Source organism: Anomaloglossus baeobatrachus, chromosome 1 (assembly GCF_048569485.1).
Source record: "Anomaloglossus baeobatrachus isolate aAnoBae1 chromosome 1, aAnoBae1.hap1, whole genome shotgun sequence".
In the NCBI taxonomy this organism is placed as follows: Eukaryota; Metazoa; Chordata; class Amphibia; order Anura; family Aromobatidae; genus Anomaloglossus; species Anomaloglossus baeobatrachus.
This window is the reverse complement of record NC_134353.1, coordinates 151,117,156-151,139,044: the sequence shown is the minus strand read 5'-3', so window position 1 is coordinate 151,139,044 and position 21,889 is coordinate 151,117,156. Positions and strand designations below refer to the sequence as shown.

Sequence of the window (21,889 nt, the reverse complement as noted above, 5' to 3'; positions counted from 1 at the left end):
AGGGTGAGTACCCGGGCGTAGCTGGGATGAACCAGAGGAAACCAGGCACTCCTTCAGGCTGACTTGTGAGGGTGTCTACCGACTCGCCCTTCTAGCCCTGGCGTTTTTGAGGTGACCCCGACTTGTAGTCCTGCTGGGGTCGCCCAGGGAAGTTGTTGCTGCCTATTCTCCCCTCGTTTCGGCCCGTTTGCTTGTAGCCTGGACCAGGTCACTCCAGGCTGCTTGCCTCCTGTGAGCTATGGGCCCTCTCTTCGCTACGTGGCTGCGGACTCTGGTGTTATGGTGAGGGTCTGAAATACCCCTCCGGCAGGTTTGGCAGGGAAAACTGAATGAATCTCTGCACTGGGACCTGTAATCCTTATGGGCCTGGTACCTCCCTGGCAGTCCCCGTACTCAGCCACCCCTTTGCTCTTTCTAGCCTTGGGTGGATTTTGGGTGGCACTACCAGGTGACCAATCTCCCCCCGTCGGTAGCCACTGCACGTGCGTTGTCTGACTAGTGGGTCCTGCACGTCTGCCCTCTCTGAGCTCCACTCCAGACTCCTCTCTACTCCCTCCCCACTGTGCCTGCCTACGCAACTTAGCAACCAGACTCTCTACCACACCCCTTGAGTGGACATGGAGGCCACGCTCCCTCCTGGATTCCCCAGGGGTCCCTATCTTAAGGGAGATGTGGGAGACCTGATTACTATGCGCCTGTGTAATCACACCTCGGTCAGCCTTCTGGATTACCTGTGTTGCACTGTCCCCAGCATGGGTGCAGTACTCAGTGGCGCCTGACCAGGTCAGCGGCGCAACACTTTTACTGGCTGTAATACACACGCTTATATGAAATACCTATATTATATATACATACACATATATATATATATACATACACATATATATATATATATATATATATATATATATATATATATATATATATATATATATATATATATTTATTTATTTATATATATATATATATATATATATATATATATATATATATATATATATATATAAAAGCTATCCTAAGAATATCACCTAGAGATTAATACCCATGGGGTATTGGTATTGGAGTATTAGTCTGTTACTTGGTGATTTTTTTAGGATAGTCAACAGTCAATGATTGTATTTTATGGTTTTATCTTTTTTTAATGTTGTATTTTCCAGCTACTAATAACATTTGCATTATTATTTATGCAGGTGTGCTTATCACTATTGTTTTCCTTTTTCTCCTTTTTGATCATGGTTGTTCCTAATACATGATGTAACAACCTTTTTTCCCATTTTTTTGGCTGTGCACACTTTTCTACATTTTTTGTTCAAAAAACTCTTATAACATTTTCTCTATATGTGCAGTGTTTCATGAATGTCTTACAGTAAATAATAACTCGCAAATTATTGTTTATTCCAGGCAAAATTTATTAGATGTCTATTGAAGAAAAATAACAAACCAAGGAAAAATAACACATATATTGTTTGCTTGTAAGAACCCATCATTAATTATCTGGAAGCCAGGTATGAAACATTTTTTTTTTTATTTTTTAAATCAGATACAGAGAGTAGAAACAGTGCACTATGAAATAATACAGGCATTAGGCCAGCATGGGGAAACCCACCCATTCCATCTGTTCTGGAACCACATCTCTCATGACCAGCAGCCACAGTACCATCCCATACGTGAGAGATGTCGTCTAGAAGGCACGGGATGCTGAAGGATGCCCATGCGCGAGTTAGACACTATACTCCCTCATATTAATGCCACCAAAAGTAGGTGTTTATAGCAAAGCTGCATGCAGTAGAACAACTGTAAAAGTCAAAGCCTTTCAAATATAAAGCTTCTTTATTTCTTCAACATGAAATACTGCAAAAAGGATGTCTATTTTATAGCATTTCTCTGTAACAAATAAATATGTACATTTACATACCACTGGTAAAACAAGTTCATTGTTTCACAAAATCGTTCATAAAAGGCTATTTTACAGGTCTGAACTGGCTAGTGTGGCAGAGAGCAGAGAAAAGCTGGCAGCCTTGTGCTGACTTGGGCATTCCCAATGGCATCACAGAGGACACGGGACAAAGGCTCTTTACAATGGGCAAAATATATACAAAATACTACAGAAAGTGTGAGCGTTAATCTAACAAAAAGCAGAAATATAGTAAACACTGTTTAATAAGGTGCTGAAAACCTGTGTACTCAATGTCAGGTGCCACTCCTAAACGTTGGGGACTATTCTTCAGTGCCGTATAGCCAGAGCTAACATTCACCTGTAAACTAGCAGTCTGAAACCCAGGCCACTGACAAACTAGACATCTCCACAACTCTTGGTGACCTCAGGGAATTGTCTCTAGTTATATGGCCATGCATTGTCTTCATGTTTTATGTGTCACATTGTTTAGCAGATAATAAGTGCTTCTCCTTCCAATTTCTTCCTCTTTTACTGATCTCAACACAGACATCACCCACATGCAAACTACAAATTATGGCTTTTAAAATTAGGTAGAATTCTTACATTGCATATCTACTGGCTGAACAAAAGAGATTTGGAAATATATGAAGCCAGAAAATAATCATTGCATCATTTGTAATGTCATTCGAAAATCGCGTATCTTCACCTATCCTTAATATTGGTGGGGCCTCCACTGATCGTCTGGATCTCATACTTTATGGTGCTATGCTGTATGTTATGACTACACCATACAAACGTTAATGTAGATCAGAAGAGATCTTTGGTAGATCGAAAAATAATTCCTATTTACTGATTATTTTACTAAATGGAGTTGTCTGAGATTGTGATCGAAAGCTCCTACTGGGGTTGGTCTTGTATTGTAGCTCATCCCATTCAAGGAAGATTTGTTGCATTTCTTTAAAAAAAAAATAAAAAAAAAATGTGCCACATTAATGTTTTTCCATTTATTTAAGATTTTCCCTCCGATATTGATATCAGTAATAAGGAATTAATGTCTTCAAAGACTGAAATTCAAGGTCATGTTGTGTCGTTGCTCTGGTGGAACAAAATATAATATATAGAAGATTTTATGTTAAAATTCTGTGTTACGAATACTGTGTGACTTATCGGCTTGTGGTGCTGTGTTGGGATATAAAAATGTGAAACTCAGGTAAAGGTGGTGATAAATATGTGTAGTGAACTCACTGACTGACCATAGCCGATGTCCAATAATGTAGAAGTATGGTAGGAAAAATGGCCTCAGGATATTGAAAAGACGGCATTGGACATTGATGCTTTCTATTCCATATTCTTTATAGCAGTTTGTGCAAAACATTTAATCAGTTATCCTTTATTTAGTGAACGTCTGCCATGGAAAGTCACTTCAATTTTATTAGTTAATCCAAATATGTTCCTAAGGGAATCTGTCAGCTGATTAATGGTGCAATAGGGCAACGGGAATCAGACACAAACATCATTATTGCATCTTACTGGCTGTATTTTACTCTGAACCACCGTGATGTTTCTTAGAAAACACTGTGAAAAGATGAGCAGAGACTGAATGTCTGGGATGATCAGTCCAAGGCGGCAGCTTTCAGAGTAAAGCGCACATGGCGGCCATAATGCAGCCAGTATCTGATACATGCTGTCCGTGGTTAGCGGAGCATGACTCTGGTGACCGGTTCCGTTTGATATATCTTCATAGTGGTGCATGCAAGTATGCAGATTAATGTTTCTTCACACAGGTTGGATGTGGTACTTATTTAAAAATCTGGACAGAAAATATGCAGCATATTATTGTTTCAGCGGTACATAAAAATCTCATCCACATACTGTGGGGCAAATCTGCAGAGTAACTTCACATCTGCATCATGTCAATTTATGTTGTGGGTATTCACTCCAACTGATTCACTGCATTTCTCGGCAAAAATCGCAACAAAATCTACACAATTTACTGCAGATGCTGCCACTAAGAATTTTTTCCTAATACATCCAGTTTGGATATACCCTTAAAGTTATATGAACTCAGGAAATATCGCTAGAGAGGCAGCAAAGATCTACATGCAGCATGGTGCAAATGTCAGTGTTGCTAACAGATAACTACTTTTAGTTTACTCCGGGAACGATCATTAAAGTGAACCTATCAGGTGGAATATGCACACAGAGCCACGAGCAGTTCTGGGTGCATATTGCTAATCCCTGTCTAACCGTCCCTGTATCTGGTAACATAGTATTTCTCATATACTAACAAACTCGGGGTCTAGTACCGAGAGTGTTGCTTTCCTTGCTAGTTGGCCCCTGTGGGTGTGCTATCATGCTAATGAATACGCAGCATCAGAGGATGATCTCACTCATCTCTCCGTTGCCATCGCTGCCCGATGCTGGATTTCGGCTCAGTGCGCATGACCCCAGAGTTTTGGTCATGCGCACATGAAGCCGGGTGTACGCATCCTGGCTTCAATCTGAAGTAGTGCGCATGATCCAAAATCCAGCGTCCGACGGCAATGGCAACGGAGAGGTAAGTCAGATCATCCTCTGATGATACGCATTGATTAGCATGTTAGCACATCCCCAGGGGCATACTAACATGCTAATGGGGCGTATTAGCCAGGGGAACTAACGCCCAGGGGACTAGTCCCCTCGCTCATTAGCATACGAGATAAAAGATCTTTAGAAATACTTTTTCTAAAGATCTATTTATCAATGCTACTAGATACAGAGGGACGGTTAGGCAGGGATTAGCAATATGTACCCAGAACGTCGTTCTGGGTGCATATTGGACCTGACCAGTTCCCTTTAAATTCCAAACTAGACCTTTTTTTGATCATTTTTATTTTTGTTGGGTTGCCCATTGTCTACTTGATTGTGCCCCTATTCAGACAGCTGTGTGCAAATCTCATGTGTACAATAGCACACAGTGCAGCTGCATTCACTAAAGCATGCTGTAATTCGCTAATATGGTTATGTCTTATGATGTCACTGTGGACATTACATCACTAAATCCTATTGTAAACACAGGAGTGGCAGAAGAATGGGATTAAATGTACACAGCGAAAATATGCTTCTATGTGCTCTTCTCAAAAAAACAACTGCAAACCCCATCATATACATTAGATAGATGTAAGCAGAATGATGCTTCAGCCGATTGTTAGACCGACAGACACCCCAGCCTGTAATCCCGACTGACAGATTTTCCATACACAAGACTATTGGTTCAGCCAAACTCATATGTGTTATCCATGACTAAGCTGCTAACAGACATCTCTGCTGGAGGCCTATAATTGTCCAACATCTTAGACTATGATTAGGTAGGTGGTGCCCCTATACAAATTAAACTGCTGGCCAAATGTGTCGATATTGGAGGGCTCAGCCAACATTAGTCTAATATGTAAGTTCAATGTGGGATGTTGCAGCTGTGTAACACTCGGTCTAGGCTTCCACTGTCATTTGACGGATGACGGATCCTGCGCCCTTAGGCTTCCATTCTACCAAACGACGGACAGCGACAGATCTGTCACTGTCTGTTTTTCCGACGTACACAAAAAACGTTACAGTGGACGTAGGCTCTGTCCAACGGACAAAAAGTTTTCGATGGATCCGCCCAATGACGGATGAAACATGAGGCCATCCGTCGCAAACCGTCGCTAATAAAAGTCAATGAAAAAAAAACCGGATCCAGCGCTGGATACATTTTTTTCAAAATTCGACGGATTGTGACTGATGGCAAAAAAAAAAATGGATGTGTGACACGGGCCTAACAGGGCAGCTCCTTTTATATTTGCACAGTTTAGGCGCAGATAAAGGTCTGACATCTACTCATGGATGTGACCTAAGGCTGTACAAAAATCTATGTGGTCATTTCTATTATAATAGGAAAATCGCCCCGCACAACTGGATCTGCTGAAAGGAGAAATGCATTGTGCTACTCTCCAACTCAGAAACAATGGAATCTGAGGCTTTGCAACAGACGTGAAGAAGCAGAACAGCACATTATAACCAGTATATGGCACCAACAAGTTATCATTGCGGTTGTTGTTTTTGTTTTTTTAGAACTACTTAGACAAGAAAGCAAATATGCATCCAACTGCTTGTATACAAAACGTGACTCAACAATCCATCATATGGTCTCCATTGTTATATATTCTCCAGAAAATGTGGGTCATAAGAGAAATTGATATATATTAAATCAGCAGTTCCAAATGGCTGCCCATATTCCTGCTGCCCATATTCTTAGTGCTCATATTCCCTCTGCCAATATTCCTGCGGCTCAGTGTTATTTCAGATTGCCCCCTTTACATCGATGTAATATGCATTTAAGTATCTTCCTTGGAATTTTATGTAGCTATGGTTACATTTGTAAAATTTTCTGTTTAGGGTTTTATTTTAGCAATTAATGTTGAGTGTCTGCTCAGTCTGTAATAGGTAATGACAAACTACAATTCAGTATATTCTCAATTGTTTTATTCTGATCACATAGACGTGTCTTTAGCAAGACCTAATGTTTCATCTGCCATTTACAACTCATGGTCTGTGAAAGCCTGCGTTCTTTTACCAGAGCGCCATATGTACTTAAAACCAGGATCATCAGACGTCATTGCCCTTTTGATACGTCAGGCTATGTGATACATCTGGGATGGAAGTGCTAGTGGAAATCGCTTTACCCCCAATTATCCATTTCTGTGAACAGATATCTAGGCAGACTAACATCTTCAATAACTTGTGTTCTCAGAGTGTCTTACACAGTGTTTCTAACTCCCAAACCTCCCTTCATTAGAGGCAGTGCATCCTACGAGATCAAGGAGTGAATAATTATTGGTGCTAGAACATCGGTAGTGATGAGACTGGGCCGGGAAGGCTCTAATACTGCTAGATGTTTTCAGATTGCAGAACTACATATGAACTGGTTCAGGTCAAAAATAAAGATCGTGCTTCTTAGCATTATGTGTGACAAGTCAAGCATCCCAGCAAAACAAACTGCAATCACAGCCTTTTGACGTAGTTTCCTGGGAACGTGCCAAAGAACTTTGTTCTTCTAGAAGTTCCTGAAAATATAGAGAAACATTGGGTGAGTAAAAGCTTTTGAGATATCAGAGCTGATGATTAAAAGTAATTTTGTTAATTCAAACTTAGATCTGAAAATCTTAAAATGGACCAGTTTTTTCTATGTGCTTTATGCTGCTTGAAGGAATAGACAGTGTAAAATACTACACATTTAAGTTTGTACCACTTGTTACTTGGTTTACTTTGGTCCACAAAGGTGCACCATTTTTTGTCACAATTCTGGTGCATGTAATTGTGATTTTGTAGACCAAGCCCCTTTGTCGACCCCTTTTCTGATAGGTCATGTCCCCTTTTCAGGTATGTTGAAAATATGGTTAGAAAATACATAATAAATGTGGCACAAAGCATGCAAGAATGTTTTTTGTCACAAATTAAACCAGATAATGAATGCCAGTAACTTAGTAAATCTGCCCTATTATCTGCAAACATACATGTACTCACTGTAGAGAACCTACAGGGTCAAACCCTATTGCATTTTCCAAATAAGAAAATAAGGATACAATAGAGGCGAATCCCTTTTGGATGACTTGCCCTGTCATTTCTTATATTACAGTATGAGGACTGAACATGAGATAAAAGTCTAAATGAGCAATGTATTAATATTTTATTTAGAAAAATGGGCAGGTGATCTGAAAGTGAAGAACATTTCTAGTTTAAAGGGAAGCTGTCACCAGATTTCTCCGTTATAGGTTGCGGCCACCACCAGTAAGCCCTTATATATTCTAGAATACTGTATATAAGAGCCCAAGCCGATCTGTATGACTTAAACAACATCTTTTATTATACTCATCTGCAGGGTGGTCCAGTCCGATGGCTGTTGATGGTTTTGGTCCGGCGCCTCCTCTCTTGCGATCGCTGTGCTCCTTCTCGCTTTGGTTTGGATGATGCATCTTACATCATTCATACAGAGACCACCATTGTCCTCCTGCGTACGTGTACTTCTCCCTGCCTTTCTGCGGGCAGAGCAAAGTACTTCAATGCACAGGCAAAGGCAAAGGTCAAAGAACGGCCACTCATGCGCACTACAATACTTTGATCTGCCCGCATCAGGGCAGAGAGAAGTGGAAGTCTGCAGGAGCACATGGGCGGTCTCTATGTGGATGACATATGACCTGTCATCCACATGAAGCAAGTAGGAGGACAGCGAAGGAAGGCAGATAGGAGGCGCTGGACTGAGACGAGTGACACCCAACAGACCGGACCGTCCTGTAGGTGAGTATGATAAAAGGTGTTTTTGTGTTATACAGATCAGCCTGGCCACTTATATACAGTATTCTAGAATATATAAAAGCTTACTGGTGGTGGCCACAGCTTATAGGGGACAAATCTGGTGACAGGTTCCCTTTAAAAAATAAAATATGAACTGCCCTTTCATCTGCATCAGCAAGCAAAAAGATGTTGCCAGTGATATCAGAAGCATGGAACCAGCACCGCGGCAGGTGTGTGCATGCGCTGCTTGTCCTACCGAGTACAAGCATTAATATCAAACAGAGTCAGATACTGACACAGAAGTGTCCACAAAATGGCCTTGAAGATCAAGTGATGCATTAGTGCATACTGTGACTTGTGTTGCTTACTACTCTTAAGTCTTCAGAAAGACATGCGGCACACACAAACAACGTGTCTGGCGCCACATCCCTGCATCTGATGTCATTTTTGTCACCTTCCATCCTGAGTCTGCTACACTGGGTTAAAGCCACAGGATGTTTTAAAGCAAGGATGCCCAATTTGTGGCATGTGATGCCCTTCTGTGTGGCCTTCAACCATCTGGTCACAGACTTGCCTTACCATGTCTGGTGGTTGTTAACATATATTTTCCATATCAGGGAGGAAAGGAGAAGCGTGGAAGCAGGGACAGCTAAGTACTAATATTGATGCACATGGGACCCCCATATTTTGGCAGAGTGGGAGAGTCCCATCTCACGCAAAGGAGTAAATGAGATGAAGAAGTGGACGTGCATGAGTTCTGCTCTGTTCAAGTGCATTTATTGGAGAAGGGAAACGCTTCAATGTCAACTTCTCACATTAACTACAATGGATGGACCTAAATGTATGATCTTCCTATCTAGATTGGGAACATGTGAAAAGGGAACTTTTATCCTAATAGGTGGGAGTCCAAAATTAAAGCCAACGCCTGTGAGATATTTCTGTGTGCTAAACCAGCGGGGCAGCTTGAAGTGTAAAAACAATAGTAGGTAAAAGATGCCAAAATATAATATGTTACTTCTTCATTTATATTTTTATTTCAGCCTTCCTTGCACAATGTAGTTTTGCAGTTTTGCTCCAGATTTTGTGTTACTTTCTAAAGCGGGCTTTACACGCTACGATATATCAAACGATATGTCGTCGGGGTCACGTCGCTAGTGACGCACATCCGGCATCGTTTGACATATCGTAGTGTGTAACACAAATGAGCGACTGTGAACGAGCAAAAATACTCACCTTATCATTGCTCGCTGACACGTCGCTCATTTTCAAAAAAAACCCCAAAAAACGAACGTCCTTCTGTGCTCCGGTTGTTCATCGTTCCCGAGGCAGCACACATTGCTCCGTGTCACACCCCGGGAACGATGAACTGCAGCTTACCTGCGGCCGCCACCAATGCGGAAGGAAGGAGGTGGGTGGGATGTTTACGTCCCGCTCATGTCCGCCCCTCCGCTTCTATTGGCCGGCCGCTGTGTGACGTTGCTGTGACGCCGAACGTCCCTCCCCCTTCAGGAAGTGGATGTTCGCCGCCCACAGCGAGGTCGTTCGGGAGGTAAGTACGTGTGATGGGGGTTATGACTTTGTGCGACATAGGCAACAAATTGCCCGTGCCGCACAAAGGATGGGGGCGCGTGGGATCGCAAATGCACGATTAATTGCAGCGTGTAAAGCAGCCTTTAGAATTGCAAATAAGATGTCGTAAGAGAAAACATACCTACAAACCATCCATCGTCACATTTTTCCATGACATCTATGACATCACCTTCACGTAATTCTAGCTCATCTTCATTCCGTGGGGTATAGTTGTACAAGGACTGGTATCTGGCAAAAGTAAAGGTATAACATGTACCATGCTGAGATTTTAGACTTTACGTCAATTGTCCTTCTTCTGTCACAAGTCATCAGTGCTCCTTGACTAAAGAAATTATATGAAAGGACCCACTGTTCTATTGTCACACACTGTTCTAGACTTAATATCAAGCACTGCAATATTTAAAGAAGTTTTCTTGTAGTAATTTTTATTTCTAAAACTTCACCCTCCACCTGATTACTCATGTCTTTCAACTTTTTGTTCTCTTCCATTGATCCTTGATTTTGATTCCTAGCTTTCATCATACATTTTTTCCCTCTATGCTTTGCTATGAATACTTTGTAAAATGAGCGCAGCATCTCATGACTAGCTAAAGCAGTTGTCTCAAACACTTGGCCACCTAAATTTCTTTTGGCCCATACCCAGAGGTGGACTTGGCCTTTTGGTAGAATGAGAGCTATTGGCTGGGTCCAGCACTATATCTTTAAATGTGCTGGGTGTTGTTCCGGCCATGTTGCAGAAAATCAGATGCTGCCACACAGCAAGCTGTGTGAGTCTGCTGAATGATGGGCGACACGGTGGCTCAGTTGTTAGCACTGCAGTTTGCAGCACTGGGGTCCTGTGTTCAAAACCCACCACAGACATCTTCCAGCAGTTTATATGTTCTCCCCGTGTTTGCGTGGGTTTCCTGCCACACTTCAAAGACATACTGATAGGGACCTTAGATTGTGAGCCCCAATGGGGACAATGTTGCGGATGTATGTAAAGTGCTGTGGAATATGCTAGCCTTATAGAAAGATTATTACTATTGTATTCATTCATGATGTGTGCCTGACGTTGCTTGTACCTGAAGGATAGGACCTCTCAAGTAAAATAGAGGAGGTAAGCACTGGCTGACTTTGGTGTCATCATACTGAATATAGGGGGCTGTGGGGACCATCATCATGCATGTTTAAGGTTGTCAGGGCTATCACACTGTATGTAGAGAGCAGTGAGGACAAAATACTGTATATATAGGGCTCTGAGGTCATTATACCATATAGAGGGGTCTATGTAGCCAACATACTGTACAGCATTTAGACTATTATCATACTTATATAGAGGAGCTATGGGGTCAACATACTGTATATAGGGGGCTGTCACGGTACACTAGGCATCACACAGCTGTGCCATTTACCTGTATGACACCGTGATGTAGCAGCTACACAAACCAAAATTTGGCCACGCTACCTCTGCCCTGGCCAAAGTCGCCATGTAGCCCCACCCTAAATTTAACAACTGCGTCCTAACAATTTTTCTAACTGGCCCCAAACTCAATTTAGTTTGAGACTCCTAAGCTGGAGCCATTAGACTCTGTCTGCAGTGGCAAATAAAAAATCGTGTGACAGACATTGTGCAGTCTGTTGGGAACATCAGTGGTTTAGTCCATTTAATATCACATCCATCCATTAACTTCTATTGATTGAGATAGTGATCCCCATCAGAAAACATAAGACAATTTAATTTTTAGGGGTCACTATGGGATAACATGAACTGACTGACGCAAAATATAACGTATTTTCAGCTAGAAAGCAGCAACTAAATACAGTAATACTAGCTAAATTATATATTCTGTGACAGTGATATAATACAAAAAAAACCTTGATTGCTGCTTAAGGCTTTGTGCGCACTGGAAAATGGAATTTTCTCAAGAAAATTCCGCAGGCATTGAAAGATTACAGCACCCGCGGTAAAAAACCGCGGCAAACCGCACCCGAAAACCGCATGCGGTTTGCCGCGGTATTACCGCGGTATTGTTCGCGGTATTGCCGTGGTTTTGACGCGTGCGGGTTGGTACATGTGCTTTATTGCATTCAATGCAATAAAGCACATTGAAAAAAAAAAAGTAATTTCATTCTGAGATAGATAGATAGAGAAATAGACAGATAGAAGAATAGATCGAAAAATAGATAGATAGATAGATAGATAGATAGAGTCCCTGTGAGCACACGCTGCATTTCTCCCGAGCGGTAGTGAGTTCACATTACCGGCCGTGGGAAATGCCCTGTGGTTACCTCTGCTGTCTCGTTGCGAGGCTGCATTCAGCGCTGTGTCAGTCGCGGCTGAATGCAAGCATTGCAGGACGTGGATTACGCCGGAGCTGTGTGTTTCGGGGGGGTTAAAAAACGGGTGACCCAGGAGCTTTTTTGTGTTTTATTTAAAATAGGATTTTTCGGTGTGTGTGTTTATTCACTTACTTACGGGTTGATCATGTCAGCTGTCTCATAGACGCTGCCATGATCAAGCCTGGACTTAGTGGCGGAGATCCGCCACCATTAACTCCTTGCATTACCTTGATTGCCACCGCATCACGGCAACAAGAAGAGCCGGGGACACTCCGGGACTGTCGCATAATGCATGCGACAGTCCCGGGGCAGCTGCGGCTGATATTCTCGGCTGCGGGAGGGGGGGGAGGAAGGCGGGGGATATTAACCCTGCCCCTCGCCCTCCCCAGCCTGAGAATACCGGGCCGCCGCTGTGTGCTTACCTCGGCAGGAAGGTAAAAATACGGCGGAGCCCACGTGTTTTGTTTTCTATATTTCCGTTTGCTTTCTATGTGTATTCTATATGTCTGTGTCTGTGCTCTATGTCTGTCTTTGATGTCTGTGTGTGTCTGTGATGTGTGTGTGTTTACTCTGCTCCGCTTCCTCTTCCTGACATAATGACATCACTTCCCTGCAAACTGCAGGCAGCGATGTACATTACCGCAGGTAAACCGCGAAATACCGGAGGGAATAACGCAGGAAAACACAATGAACCGCACAGAATTTGCTGCCTGCGTTATTCCCTGCGGGATTTCACGATTACATGGCAGTCAGCAGAGTGAAATTCTGCAGCGACGTGCGTAAAAGAAGTGACATGCAATTGTTTTTGCTGCGGGAATCCCGCAGCAAAACCTGCAGCTGTCAAATTGCGCATAGTGTGCACAGCATTTTTTATTTCCATAGGTTTTGCTGGTGATTCACTGCAGAGATGTTATGAACATTTTCTGCAGCGAAATATGCAGCAAATCCGCAAAAAATCCGCGGCAAAATCCGGTAAGTGCGCAGAGGGCCTTAGCATACAACTCAGACATACTAAAATATATATATATATGTATAGAGAAAAGGTAAACTTACGGTTCCCCCATAGCCTGGATGTTTTCATGCGTGAATACAGCTCGCTGTCGGGGAAAATAACATTCAGGATTATTATAATATGTTTTCGATAGATCTTAGAGTAATTCTTCACTATGGCTCATTGTAGAATATACAGACACAAAATACAGACAGACTGACACTGGCACAGTGAACAGGTCGGCTGACAAGACACTACTAAGCCCAAATTATTCGTAAGCAAAGCTTTGTGTTTTACATATTTCTATTTAGCTAGATGAACTATGTGTTTTTTACACGAGTGCAGATGTAAAATGCCCAAAGACACTAAATTGTAAATGTGAGGGTGTAATACACTGTCTATAGTACGGTATATAGACACCCATTCCGTTTAAGTGATTAAACAGCAGTACACATTCATGTACGCCGCCATGCAATCTGACAAACACTGGTAGTAATATGGGTGCTACTGAACTAAGTGCCTTTATTAAAGGAAAGCAAAGCAACACTTTCTGCCAAACATACGACTCTGCTATTGTCTGTTATATATCAGTCTCCTAATCTCCTAATATATTACAAGATCACATTCTATGATCTTGTAATATATCGTTATCATTTGTTACTACTAATTTCAGTTTACAGCTATACTTTTCATATTGATTAGGTAGATATGTCCTATTCTGGTCACCTTTCATGTTATAGGGCAATGTAACAGGGTATAGTATAGTATGTTTTCAGATTCACAGGAAAATGCACATAGCACATTATTAACAAACATTGCAGCAAAAGGAACATTGACCACATTACAGTTTAGTGAAAGTCCAGGCAAAGATCTAAACAATCACATGTACATAAACCTCATGTATTATTCAAATATTAAGTCAGATTTAAGCTTATTGTCTACCCCCAATAATAATTTCCTCAAGAGTAACAGATCCACATACACTAACTAGGGATGAGCGAACCCGAACTGTAAAATTCGGGGTTTGTACCAGACATCTAGTGTTCGGTGTCTGAGTTCAAGTACTGTTTGGATGCTGAATAAAGTTTATGTAAAGGCTGCAGCTAATCAACAAGCTTTTGGCATGGCGAAGATGCCTTGATGCTGCTGGGAACAAAGTAAATCAATTTAAAAAAATGCCGTGGGGTCTCCCCTATTTTTGATAACCAGCTCAGATAAAGTAGACAGCTGTGCAGTGCAGCCTAAGTTGTCTGCTTTACCTTGGATGATTTTCAAAAATAGAGTGAACCCCACGCCATTTTTAAAAATAATTTATTTAAATAATTTTAAAAAATGGCGTGGGATCCCCTCTACTTTGATATCAATCCAAGGTAAAGAAAATAGCTGAGCTATCTGCTTTTCCTGCAGTGGATATCAAAATTAGGGGGAACTCCACATCATGTTTTGTTTAAATTTAATCTCTATTCACATTTGTTTTGGAGGACAATTGTCCTGCTCTTACCCCTATTTTGCTTCTTCTTGCAGGCCCCTAGCCCTTACAAAACAATTTTACAGCCATTTTACAGCACCAAAGTTCGGGTCCCCATTAACTTATGGGGTTCTCAGTGTCCAGGGTCAAATTCTGGTCGAGTTTGGATACCGAACCAAACGTTTAACCAAACTCCAGCCAAACCTGAACATCCACGGGTCCGCTCATCCCTAACTGTAACGCAACAAATAAGCATATTTAAGCCAAGCGACATGCTATACATGTATCTTTAAACGACTATCCTTTCTGAATATTCAAATGCTATGCTGGATAATGGGAGCTTGGATTGCATAAACTAACAGTGACCTTTAATATGAGTAGGGTTTATGGAATATATGGGACTTTAGCAAGTATCTCATAAAAGGACATCCTTAGTAGGTACACCATCAGTTTGAAATGTAGGCACATTGTGCAGAGAAGGGCAATAGAGTGTGCCTCAGAAAAATAGGTTACCAAGCAGAGTGTAGTTAAAGGAAAACGGTATCCAGCATCCCACAATATAAAATCCAAAAAAGTTTATTCCAAACAATAAATAAAATTATAAAAATGGAAAATACATGGTAAAAAACAAAGATGCAACGATTAAGGAATTTTTTGCCGAAGCAAGTTTGCTTCTACCTGAAATATATCTCTGTTTTTTTCCATGTCTATTTTCCATTGTTATGTTTTTATTTATTTGTTTGGAATTAACTTTTTGGAATTTTATATGTATCGTGGCATGCTGGATACCTGTTTCCTTTAACAATTCTTATTAGATTTTGCACAAGAATCTTCCGGGACGTCCCTCACTGTGGAGAGTTTTGAGTTGACTTTTTGCCTCTGGCTTTGCTTTTCACCAAGCAGAGTGTGTCTTGGGAAGGTAGACTATAATGAGCGTAGAAGGAAGAAGTGGGAGGACAGACCCTCATGTAATATGTTTAGACACTTTGTCACAAGGAAAAAAAACAAGGGAGCTATTGGACAGATGCTCTATTTTTGTCCTATGCACCTTATATATTTAACCGTACATTGGTCTGTGGATTGACTACTGTACCTGAGGTCTGGATAGGCTGCATTGTACCACATCTAGGTAGCTAAGGTACTTCGTAGAAGAAACAGATGAAGATGTCCTCTTCTAAAGCACTGTGACTTGTCTTATAAAAAAATCTCGAGGTCACCAAGTTTTCAAAACATTTGGTTTTATTTTAAATACATAAAAATATGATAGTACAGTCTATTAATGACAAGTGAGGACGCATACAACTCCATCATGAAAACTGTCTTAAACGTTTTCAAAACTTAGTGACCTGAGGTTTTCTCTTGAAGATGATAAGTGACTGTGCCATAAAGGGGACATTTCCTCATCTTTTTTTTCTTCCATTGAGTACAGTTGGGGTGTGTGAGGATTAGCCAATTATAATTACGGTAATAATAATAAACCTTTCTAGGAATGCTTGATCCTGATAATCAGGCTAAGTAGGCTGACAATCTCCTGACGAACGAGTAAATGCTCATTTGTTCAGGCAAATTATTTTTAAGCTTTCTTGAAAATCATCGTTCTTGGCAGCTCATCATCCTGTGGAAAAAAGGACATTTGCTGATGATGATACTCTATTGACACAGAATGATTTTGTTAATGATCACTCTATATGCATTGAAGTGCGGTCGGCCTGTATATACAGACTATTGATGGATTTCTGATCAGCTTACATGTAACCAATTGGCTATTATTTAACAACCGTGATTGGTCTGTGCAAATGTAGCCTTATGGACATAGGCAGGAGTTCAGGGCAGTAGATTTTGCCTGTGTAGATTTCTCAGGCCAGAAAGTGTGCCTCAGAAATACATGGCAGTGGAATGTGTCCTAAAAAAGTAGGTCTGAAGACAGTGTAGTCCTGTTTTATTAGGGCACACACTGTCGCTCTACTTTCCTCCGCACACTCTGCTACCCTAGTTCCTTCAAGGCACACTCTGCTGCCTTACATTCCTCAGGGCATGCTATGCTTCCCTGTTGACCTCAGTGCACAGTCTGCTGCCTTAGTTTCCTTTGACACTTTGCTGCCCATTTACATCAGGGCACACTTTGCTGCTCTATTTTCCTCAGGGTATACTCTGCTGCCTTACTTTCCTCAGGGCACACACTGCTGCCCTACTTTCCTCAGGGCACACACTGCTGCGTTATTCACCTCTGGGCACACTCTGCTGCCTTATTCACCTCTGGGCACACTCTGCTGCCTTATTCACCTCTGGGCACACTCTGCTGCCTAAGGGTACTTTCACACATCCGGATTTTTGCTCTGCGGCACAATACGGCGTTCTGCAGAAAAACCGCAACCGGCTTTTGTAACGCCGATTGCGGTTTTTTTTGCATTGACTTACATTAGTGCCGCATTGTGCCGCAGGGGCTTGCGTTCGGTCCGGTTTTTGCCGCATGCGGCAGATGTAGCCGATGCGGCGGCCGGATCGAACGTTCCCTGCAACGTTTTTTGCTCCGGCAAAAAACACCGCATCGCGCCGCATCCGGCCGCTGCGGCGCATTTTTCAATGCATCCCTATGGAGGCTGGATGCGGCGCAATGCGGAAAAAAACGCATCCGGTCGCCGCATGCGGTATTTTCCACTGCGCATGCTCAGTAGCATGCCGCAACCGGAAAAAACCGGACCGGCCGCATGTAAAAACTTATGCAAAGGATGCGGTGTTTTCACCGCATCCGTTGCATAGTTTTCACAGCCGGATTGAGCCGCAGGGCTCAAACCGGATGTGTGAAAGTAGCCTTATTCACCTCTGGGGACACTCTGCTGCCTAATTCACCTCTGGGGACACTCTGCTGCCTTATTCACTGCTGGGCACACTCTGCTGCCTTATTCACCGCTGGGCACACTCTGCTGCCTTATTCACCGCTGGGCACACTCTGCTGCCTTATTCACCTCTGGGCACACTCTGCTGCCTTATTCACCTCTGGGCACACTCTGCTGCCTTATTCACCTCTGGGCACACTCTGCTGCCTTATTCACCTCTGGGCACACTCTGCTGCCTTATTCACCTCTGGGCACACTCTGCTGCCTAATTCACCTCTGGGCACACTCTGCTGCCTAATTCACCTCTGGGCACACTCTGCTGCCTAATTCACCTCTGGGCACACTCTGCTGCCTTATTCACCTCTGGGCACACTCTGCTGCCTTATTCACCTCTGGGCACACTCTGCTGCCTTATTCACCTCTGGGCACACTCTGCTGCCTTATTCACCTCTGGGCACACTCTGCTGCCTTATTCACCTCTGGGCACACTCTGCTGCCTAATTCACCTCTGGGCACACTCTGCTGCCTTATTCACCTCTGGGCACACTCTGCTGCCTAATTCACCTCTGGGCACACTCTGCTGCCTAATTCACCTCTGGGCACACTCTGCTGCCTAATTCACCTCTGGGCACACTCTGCTGCCTTATTCACCTCTGGGCACACTCTGCTGCCTTATTCACCTCTGGGCACACTCTGCTGCCTTATTCACCTCTGGGCACACTCTGCTGCCTTATTCACCTCTGGGCACACTCTGCTGCCTTATTCACCTCTGGGCACACTCTGCTGCCTAATTCACCTCTGGGCACACTCTGCTGCCTTATTCACCTCTGGGCACACTCTGCTGCCTAATTCACCTCTGGGCACACTCTGCTGCCTTATTCACCTCTGGGCACACTCTGCTGCCTTATTCACCTCTGGGCACACTCTGCTGCCTTATTCACCTCTGGGCACACTCTGCTGCCTAATTCACCTCTGGGCACACTCTGCTGCCTTATTCACCTCTGGGCACACTCTGCTGCCTAATTCACCTCTGGGCACACTCTGCTGCCTTATTCACCTCTGGGCACACTCTGCTGCCTAATTCACCTCTGGGCACACTCTGCTGCCTAATTCACCTCTGGGCACACTCTGCTGCCTAATTCACCTCTGGGCACACTCTGCTGCCTAATTCACCTCTGGGCACACTCTGCTGCCTAATTCACCTCTGGGCACACTCTGCTGCCTTATTCACCTCTGGGCACACTCTGCTGCCTTATTCACCTCTGGGCACACTCTGCTGCCTTATTCACCTCTGGGCACACTCTGCTGCCTTATTCACCTCAGGGCACACTCTGCTGCCTAATTCACCTCTGGGCACACTCTGCTGCCTAATTCACCTCTGGGCACACTCTGCTGCCTTATTCACCTCAGGGAACACGCTGCTGCCTTATCACCTCTGGCCACACTCTGCTGCTCTACTTTTCAGAGGTCATTCTGTGCTATCCATAAGAAATTAGAACATCAAAGTGTGTCATAGGAAAAGCAGGTCTTAGCGTGTCTCTGGAAAGTAGGGAACCACTGTATGCTTCAGAAATACAGGACAGAAGAGTGTCACAGGAAAGCAGGGCATCAGCTTAGATTGTCTGAGGAAAGAAAGCAGCAAAATGTGCCTTGGGAAAGCAGGTTATCAGAATGCGCGTACGGAAAGTGGGGCAGCAGAATATGCACTGAGGAAAGTAGGGCAGCGGAGAGTGCTTCAGAAATACAAGGCAACAGAGAGTACTTCAAGAAAGTAGCGCAGCGGAGTGTATGCACATAGCGGAGCACTGTTTATTTCTTAAAACAATTCCTGTGCCAATACCACCACACCCTAAAAGGAAACTTTTTTAAAGATCAAACTTTTGCACTTTATGTCAAATCAAAAATAATGTGAAAGGATAAAACTAATCAAAGAAGAAAGGTGCTGCCATCAAAATTATAACAGATTTTTTAGTTACATTACATAGATAGGTTGCCCAGGATAACCCATATAAGACTCATATTTATAATGAATTCTGGAGAATTATTATGTAGTGGGCAGGAGTTTCTGGAACAATCTTTTTAATAAAGACAATGTGAGAGAAAAGAATCCATTTTTTTCTTCTAGTCTCCATCTTGTCTTATAGCTAATGATGATGTCATTGGGTTTAGCCAACACTGATCAGTGGGGAGGTTTCACATTTCTGTTCACGTCTCTACTGCTGTTATTGGTGCATAATTCAGAGGGAACTTATTCTTTGTTGGTGACCCTTTATATACTGGTCACCTGTACTAATAAAGGAGAATTCTTTGAGTACACCATACTAAGCGTGTGTGCTGTATTGATTTCTTGAGCGCTCGTAAAACAAAATCTTATTAATTTGGAGTTCAAGAGGCATAGAAGGAGTGTATTTCGCTCACAACAACATACAGACACGCAAGCTTGAAATATTATACAGCAAGGTATCTTGTTATATGAAGCATCACAAAACACAAAATACAATTGGACATGTATGTATTTGATGCAAAATAGCTATGCAGCACAATGAGTACATAAGTAATACAGACATTTAAGACATTTATGTACATTTTGATCTATAAAAACCATACATGATGACAAACGTACAATGATTGATAAGTTCATTCTTCACACATAGTATAACAGAGCATCACACTGCAGTAATTGGGTGATGGTGACTCTGCCAGGGTTTAATCTGATCTAAGGGTAAATGCACACGTAGCATATGTGTTGCAAAATACAGTACAAGCTAAATAAATGAATATGTAAAATATCATTTACTCGTTTCGGAAATTTTCAGTGTGGAAATACAGTTGACAAAGTGGATTGAAGTTACTCTACCCTTTGGGTGGTTTTGGGGCTTTTCACAGGTGAACTGCAGGCTTTTCTAGACATCACAGGACTACGAGGAGGCTTACCAACAACTACAAGATCACTTTTATAAACAGTCTGCAAAACCATACAGTAGGACAGGAATCAGTTTCTAAATTTACCAAACCATTTATATTCTTGATTAAATGTAACCCATGCAAAATGTCACACATAGCTGTTAACATGCCACCAACATATAAAACAAATAATGGGAAGAAAAAAACCCTCAAAAGCATTGCTGTCAGTGGAAAAAGAATGCACACATGTAAGAATATAGAACAGACAAAAAAAAAAATATATTTTTAAGACAGGTTAGGGTTTGTCAAAAACATGAGTAGAACAAAGTTATGCTATATTTTCCTTTCACCAATGATAGCACCCATATAAATCACGTGGTGCTGTCATGGGTTCTGTAAAAACCGGCTACCGGTAAGTAACCTTGGTGTTTTTAACATTGGAGTCTATGGAGAATGGATATGTTATGTGCTAGGTGTTCATCTTGGACCTTTGTCCGATTACAGACCTGGGTAAGTGGACCTTTAATAAAACTAGCCACTATAATTGTGTGGCTCCGCTGAGCCTTCAGTCGCCACAGGGTACTGCGCCTCACCAGAGGTGCAGTATTCATCCCGGGTAAGGAGAAGGTCATTGCCGGTAAAACACCACATTCCACCAATACACACAGTTAGTTGACCTCTCACCGGGACTAGGTTAGGGTAGGGTCATTAGGTTGGTTACCACAAGGTATGGGACCTCCCACCCACTAGTTCAGTATCCCGTGGGGGGGAGCTACACAACGGGGAGCAAGGCGACACACACACACACACTTAGACAGAACAGTTACAGACACAGAACTAGTGAGACGTAGAAGAACACGGTCGCTGAGGGGAGAGCTGCGCCATAGCTCCCTCAGGACCGGGCACATAGAACAGGGTGCGGAGCTCTAGGCTGGTGGGCACTGCACGACTCGCCAGCATTTTCCACCTGGCAGAGGATTTCAAGTCTTCTGGCCCACACAAAGTGCCCGGAGCAAAGCAGCATATAGAGCAATTCGTCATGACCATAGGGTGGCACCAATAACGGACTCGTGCTGCCTGCCATACGGGACAGGAACGGAGCCCATTGAAAGACTCGGGTCCCAGCGTAGCTTCAAGCCACAGGGACTCGCACAACAGGGCAGGATGGAAGGACTCAGAAAACCACCGGTTCTGACCTCCAAACTATCCGGGAACGGCTGGGGCCCATGACAGTGGAGTCTGGCAGTCCAAAGGCGGAGACATACTAGTGAGTAAAGAACTTTGATTGCAACCCCCTTGTCGCTCCCTTTCTTCATTAGCCTCCAACCCTGCGATCCTCTTATAGAGTGGACTACTACTCCCAACATCCCCGGGGCCTCTGTTCTACTTGTGGAGAGCCACACCAACTAGCTGTGTCACCATTTTCCCCAGAGAACACCTCCTGCAGCGGCGGCTACTATACCTGGTCGCATACCACAGGTGGCATCACGAAGACAAACTCTACTCTCCCCTGTAAATAACCCCTCCATCTTTGACACCGCTGGGGTCACAGAACTGGGCCAGACCAATGT

At 43.0% G+C, this 21,889-nt stretch overlaps 1 protein-coding gene across 2 annotated transcripts in view; it reads right to left on the bottom strand.

Annotated features, from left to right (window-relative positions):
* Window positions 1–2,857: 2,857 nt before the first annotated feature.
* The window catches only part of SORBS2 (sorbin and SH3 domain containing 2), a 463,189-nt gene continuing 444,157 nt past the window's right edge, over window positions 2,858–21,889 (bottom strand). Inside the window, exons 26-29 of one of the 2 annotated variants that reach the window (XM_075347123.1) lie at window positions 20,272–20,379; window positions 13,172–13,215; window positions 9,918–10,024; window positions 2,858–6,978 (exon numbers count right to left, since the gene is read on the bottom strand). In XM_075347123.1, the coding sequence (XP_075203238.1) occupies window positions 6,917–6,978; window positions 9,918–10,024; window positions 13,172–13,215; window positions 20,272–20,379 (321 nt within the window). In that variant the 3' untranslated portion in view covers window positions 2,858–6,916. The remainder of the gene's footprint in view (window positions 6,979–9,917; window positions 10,025–13,171; window positions 13,216–20,271; window positions 20,380–21,889) is intronic. The other variant, XM_075347124.1, reaches the window with a different exon arrangement.